Genomic DNA, 7108 nt, shown 5'->3' on the forward strand with positions numbered 1-7108 from the left:
GAGTGCACAAATTTTTGTGCACCAGGCCTCTAGTCTATATATATAAAAGCCTAAGCGACTGAACGACTGGTAGACCGGTCGCTATGACATGCACTGACCACCAAGGGGCAGATGCTTAACACAGGAGCTGCCCCCTGGTGGTCAGTGCACTCCCACAGCAGGAGTGCTGCTCAGCTGACAGACAGGCGCCAGATGCAAGCCTCTCCTGATCGGGACTGACTGGGCAGGAGCCCACAGCAGGTGCAGCAGGGCCAGGCCGAGATGAGCAGGAGCGGCAGGCAGGAGTGGTAGGTGGCATTGGACTGCCAGTTTCAGCCCAGTTCCCACAGGCCATGCCGAGTGCATGAATCCGTGCACCAGGCCTCTAATAATTATGTAAGTAAATAACATTTATATAGTGGTTTTACTTAAACGTCTACTTTCCTACACATTATCACAAATATTCTTCATGATAATTTCATGAAGTGGGTATTATTAATGTCCTCATTTCTCAGTTAAGACACCAGTCAGGGAAGTCAAGTCTTTCCCAAGGTCACAAAGAACAAATGCAAGAGCCAGAACTTGAACCAAATTCTTCTCACTCTAAATCCTCATTTTGGGCACTGGTAAAGGATAAATACTAAATTTTTAATCATTTTTATTTATTTCAACTGAAGCTGAACTGCCAACTCAAATTACTAACACATTCTGAAATATGTTTATCTTGGTTCCGTTTAGGAATTTTCACACTGAGGTAAGAGATTATGAATTTCTCCTTTATCTTTGGGTTTATAGTGCCCTTTTTTTTACTCCTGACACACAGCAGGCACCCAATAAATATTAATTAAATTGAATAAAATATGTTTTTTAAGCAGTGTCACAGAAAAGACAGTCCCTATATTCAGGCTCCCTATTAAGTTCTATTTTGAAAAGAGAGTCAAGCCATTCAGCTATAAATGGGTGTGAGGTGATCAAGGGGATTCTTGGAGAACTGAATTCATTTCTCTCCCCTTTCTTCACATTTCTTCTTGGGCATTTTACAAAAACATGCTTTTGCTTCCTCTAAGGAAACTTCCCTACCTGCCATAATATTATTACTTCTAAAATTATAACATATTTTTTCAAAATAAGGTACTTACTCTCCGGATCCATAAAGATTTCCATAGGCATTGGAGTCATTACAACTCTGCTCCTGATTCTCAATGGTATAATTAGATTGGTAAAAATCAGAGTCAAATTGTCCCAAGTTTGACATCCTGAAAAATAAGAATATTTTTTACCGCAAATTTTACAAGTCAATAAAACATCTTTTGGGATATTATAAAGACTGACATGTGATGACAAATGGGTTCTTACCAGAGAACACTATATTCTTTGCATGGGATAGATTGAGTATTGGGGGAAGGATACGGAAATGTGTTCTAAAAAGTCATTTACAAAACATGTATCTGCAATGAACTTTTCTGAAGTTTTCATTCACCAGGACTATGACTTTGCCTAAATTGATGTTAATTGATCTGTAAAAGCTAACATTTCCCCCCAAATACCTTCTTCTCAGCAGTTTAAGAGAAAAAGCCTAAGACTTGGTACACATCTAAAGGTTTTCTTTTAAACAATGTCAGTTCCTTATTTCAATTATTACTTATAAGTAATAATTTACGTTTAAAAGTTTTACATTTAGGCATATATATATATTATTGTTGCAAAGTCGAAAAGCAAATGGCTGATAATAATACTTGCTTTTTCAATAATAATAATATTTATTTTTTCCTGTGCTAACAGCCTCTCCGCTCCCTTCTGGCTGAGTCAGAGGGGAAAGGCTCAATTCTGCTAAGAAAACAGTCTGTCTTCCTATAAACTCTCTACATAGTTTCTTCTCACTTTGGAGAGAGAAGGGAGTACATGATCTTGATTTAGATCTAACAAATAGGCATATCAGAGGGAAGAAGAAAGATTTGAGAGGAGGAAAAGGTAGGGGAAGAAAGTAAGAGCAAAGTAATGATGGCTCTTTAGATGAAAATTAGAGAATGGAGTAGAGAATCTTTTCAATTGGACAGATGTGGTTAATCAATTCAACATTTTAATCTTTGCTTTTCTTTGAAAAACTATTCATTTCAAAATAGTAAATTTTAAAATCACTAGGAGTAATCTATATAGTTATAGTAATTTGTGGAATAATACTTGCAATACATTTCAAATGCATCTCATAAACAGCCTTAGCTCTAAGAGCCTCATTAATCAGAAATACTCAAGCACAATTGTCAAATATATAAAATTTTCTCACTTCAGCACAAGTACAGAAAGCTCTGTAAAATTAGGTGCAGTGATTCATATACCTGATTTAATAAATCAAGATTTTTTCATTAATATTATGCATAAAAGTAGCTATAAATTATGTAAGCTAAAATCAGGACTCCAAGGATATTAAATATTTTAACAACTTATAATTTAAAGAATTTAAAATTTAATAGCATAACTTTCTCAGTCCATTAAAATGCTATTATAAAGCATAGAGAGCAATTTCACTGGAGAATACACGTAAGTTTTCATAACATGCAAAGCTTTATGTAATATGACTATTGGCAATAAAGTCCTTACATAATCCAGCTTTATATTTTGTTTAAATGCCAAGGTTTTTTAGAGGGATCAGACACATACCTTTATATTATTTTATGTTGAAAAATTCTCCAACAAATGTTGCTCTGCTAGAGAAATTTATAACAAACCAGTTTGTGAAAAGATGACCGGCTGGCTATATATATGTTTCTAAATTTGACTCTGACACTGAACAGATGCTTGCCAAAAGCCAAAGCCAAACACAGTATCTTATTACAGTTGTTACAGTTTACAAACACAGTGAAAGGCGAAGAAACACAATTTGATGAAGTGAAATGGTAGATTCCGTTTCCTTGTGGGCACATCCCACAAGGAAACGGCACTCTGACTTAGGATCATTTATTTGAGGCAAACAATGGAAGGTAAGAGGAAAACCCTTGAGCTTTACTGCCTATAAGAATAAACCTAGACAAGATTTCCTAATAATATGCAGTACAAATCAATATATGGGTAAAAAAGTGAAGGAATTGAGTAGTACAAATTATTTGTTACAGAATAGCCATTGGGATGTAGAGTATAGCATAGGGAATATAATCAATAATAAGTAAGGTGTCTGATGGGTGTGAGATTTATCAGGATGATCACTTAGTAAGTTATGTAATATCTAATCACTGGGGTGTACATCTGAAACTAATATAATTATATATGTCAACTGTAATTGAAAATAAAACAATGATAAAATATATATACACTAGAGGCCTGGAGCATGAAAATTTGTGCACTGGAGGGGGGGTCCCTCAGCCCACCTGTGCCCTCTGGCAGCCTGGGAGCCCTCAGGGGATGTCCATCTGCCAGCTTAGGCCTGCTCCCTGGGGGAACGGGCCTAAGCTGGCAGTCAGACGTCCCTCTGGCAGCCCAGGAACCCTCAGGGGATATCTGACTGAGGGCTTAGGCTCGGGGGAGCGGGCCTAAGCCACAGTCAGACAGCCTTAGTGCTGCCATGGAGGCAGGAGAGGCTGCCGCCACTGCTGCTGTGCTCGCAGCCATTAGCCAGCTTGTGGCTGAGTGGAACTCCCCCTGTGGGAGCGCACTGACCACCAGGGGGCAGCTCCTGCATTGAGCGTCTGCCCCCTGGTGGTCAGTGCGCGTCATAGCGACCAGTTGTTCTGCCCTTAGGGTCAATTTGCATATTACCCTTTTATTATATAGGATAATCTTAACATGATGAACTTAGCAACTATCTAAAAATATATGTTGTCAATTTTATCCAAATCTGAACTATTCAATTTATATAAACAACATTTAGGAAAGCTAAATGCAGTGGGGATAAGGAAAATAATCTCCATTTGTAATTTCTTAGATCTCTTTGGTGACCTGTAAAGTATTAAAGAGATTGTGAGCTGACCAACAGCTACATCTGAAACAATTTGCCCTTTGTCTGACAACAATACATACATATATGTTTTAAAGGATGAATGGTTAGATGGATGAATGAACACTATTTTTAATTTTGCATACTCAGGACCCCATATTTCTATTGACATGTATCAATCTAAGAATCATATAAGATTATTACTTTCATTACTGCAATCTTTTGATATGAAACTAGAGGCTCAGAGTGGCTAAGTGACTTGTGCAAAGTCACACACCTAGTATGTGACAGAACCCAGTTTGGAATAATAATTATCTCATTCAGCCCAGTTTCCTTTCATCATGCAGACTGTTTCTTACAAAAGACTACCTATGGCTGTCCAAAACACTGGTGTTAAGAATGTACCTGTTTGGCCCTAGCTGGTTTTGCTCAGTGGATAGAGCATCGGCTTGCAGGCTGAAAGGTCCCGGGTTCAATTCTGGGCAAGGGCACATGCTCAGGTTGTGGGCTTGATCCCCAGTGTGGGGCATGGGAGGCAGCCGATCAATGATTCTCTTTCATCTTTGATGTTTCCATCTCCCTCTCCCTCTCCCTTCCTCTTTAAAATAAATAAAAAATATACTTTAAAAAAAGAATATACCTGTTTGGAAACACAAATGATATTTATTCACAAACTCCAATACATATTTTCAGCTGAACAAAGCTGCCAATGAACCAAGAGAAAAATGTCATCATTTTCTACCTCTGCCAACAGAGAAATGGCTTTTTACCAGTGTTTAGATAGTAATTCTTTATTTTGGCAATCTGTATTGCAATTTAATGTACATTGATTCTTAAATTTCTACTTATATTAAGACAGAAAAAATGCAATACATTCTGTGTTCCAATAACTTAAAAAAATACATTTTTGCCTGTATTCTCTACATAATCCTTTGTTAATACTACATAAGATTTGTTCCCAATCATCTGACTTTTAAAGACTACGCTGCTTCTATTTCACGAACCTGAAACTGCAGCCCTCAATGTTACATAGTCACATGAAAAAATGGGCATAAAATTCTGTTTTAAGGCATGAATTTTAAAGAGCTTACTGTGTTCTATGGCAAGAAAAAAAATAAAATTACAGGGTTTCCATCATTAATGCTATCATAATTATCTCTGACTTCTAATTTGCTAGCTTTCACTTTTGTCTTAGAAAAAAATGGAATATAACAAATTATGATTTCAAGTTTTTAGCTTAGTCATTACTGAATGTTAGTAAAAACACAATTTTCCTTAAAGTTATGAAAGTCTATATGAGCAGTAGTTGAGTTGTACATTGTTAGTAACCATATTGTTATAATGATCATTTTTAAATGTAATAAATTCAATTTATATACATTTAGCAGACTCATATCACTAATTTCTATAGAAAATCTTTCCAAGAAGTTATATAAATTCCTCCACAATTTATCTAACCACATGTATCTTTAGTTCCCTCATTTACAAACATGAATAAACTTTATACCTAACTCCTAGGGACTAGTTATTTTATCTTTATCTCATCAACTGAATTTTACTTTTCCATATGTTTCATTATATATCCAGATTATTAATCAATATATATCTTATGCCTGTGTATATATGTGTATAAAATATGAGAATTAGACAGGATTTTGCAACAGGAGCAATTAACCTAGTGGGGGCAAGTAGTAAATGCTCTAAATAGTGTTATCTATTTTGATTATGCTTCTAGGTGAAAACAAAGTTGTATTAATAACAAGTGTGAGTCCTTATTCACCCATTATTTACACATAAATATTTTTTAGTGAACTCTACTTTGATATTACATAAATCTATATGAAAAATCATCTTACCAAAAGAAGGGGGGGATTTTTTGCAAATGCTGTGTCCTGTAAACAGATTGTGATGAGACATAAAATACTTCTTCAGCATTCATCTCTTACTTTTTAATAAAAAAATAATAATAGACAGGCTAAGAATGGACTTTATTCCCAAGATACCACTTATTGTTTTGACCAAACTCCCATGGATACCAGTTAATATAGACGAAATTATATATTGGCTTTATTACTTTTAGCAATGAAAGGTGAAATTCTTCCCAATGTTCTGCCATAATTATACCTTTGCAATTATGCCATTATTAAGTTTTTCCCCAAGGCATGCCAAGTTTAACTTGAATATTTTGTTATATTCAGTGCATGAAAATAGTTACAGCAGTTTGGAAAACAATGACCAGTTGTCAATATAGAAATTCTATTTAATAAGACAGTATTCCCACCTTCTTTTGGCACTATAATCTCACTAACTACTTAAAGCTTTGAGTTTTAACTTAATGGGACATTTACTCAAACATTGGCTTGATATAGAGGAGCCCTTTTAAGGGTAACTCTCTACTCTGTAGTATTTACATTTTCATTTACAAACATGAGGTAGGGAAAGTAGTGGACAGAGTAACAAAATAATTTTTTAAATATATTTTTATTGATCTGAGAGAGAGAGACATCAATGCTGAGAATCATTGATCAGCTGCCTCCTGAACTGCCCATACTGGGGATCAGCTGCCTCCTGATCAACTCCTACTGGGGATCAGGCATGTGCCCTGACCAGGAATTGAACTGTGAACTCCTGGTTCATAGGTTGACACAAACACTAAGTCACACCAGCTGGGCAATTTCATTTTCTTTTTAAAACAAATTATGGGTATCGAGTTTAAAATGGCACTAGGCTAGAAATTTGCCTGACAATTACTAGAAAAATACTTATGGGGGTATATAAGACGATAAATCAATCCACAATCTGAAAAACTAATCCTTGGAGTTAACCTACTGCCAGAATCTGGGCAAATTTCTATGATAAAACTAATGAGTCTATAGTGAGAAAATGATTTTTGACCATCATATTCTTTCCTTTATGCAGAATAGCTCGCTTATATGAAAAGAAGTAGTGAGATTTAAGATCTCTGGAGAGTTAAGTTTTACACTAAATAGAAGAGAGAACAGCTGTCCCTCTCCTGTAAAGATGCTGCTCTTGTAAGTATCAGTGGAATAACCCTGCCACCTGCTCCTGTGTTCTCACATATTTAGAGAAAGTCAATCCTAATGGAAAGGAGGATGGTGAAAGAAGATATGAGGAAGGGGCTGGCTGAAGGTTCTTGCTAATGATGGCTCTGTGCATCCTAAGAACTGTCGCTCCCCCCCA

The 7108-nt window shown here is 36.0% G+C and overlaps 1 protein-coding gene across 6 annotated transcripts in view; it reads right to left on the reverse strand.

The window, feature by feature from the left end:
* The window catches only part of YIPF7 (Yip1 domain family, member 7), a 43399-nt gene that overhangs the window by 29838 nt on the left and 6453 nt on the right, over positions 1-7108 (reverse strand). For 4 of the 6 annotated variants that reach the window (XM_014534226.1, XM_014534232.1, XM_014534223.1 and 1 more), the window contains one exon: positions 1119-1235. In XM_014534226.1, the coding sequence (XP_014389712.1) occupies positions 1119-1235 (117 nt within the window). Of the gene's footprint in view, positions 1-1118; positions 1236-2637; positions 2743-5763; positions 6360-7108 lie in introns of those variants that run through there. The other 2 variants (XM_014534229.1, XM_014534221.1) reach the window with 2 other exon arrangements.

This window comes from Myotis brandtii, unplaced genomic scaffold (genome assembly GCF_000412655.1).
Source record: "Myotis brandtii unplaced genomic scaffold, ASM41265v1 scaffold10, whole genome shotgun sequence".
NCBI lineage: Eukaryota > Metazoa > Chordata > Mammalia > Chiroptera > Vespertilionidae > Myotis > Myotis brandtii.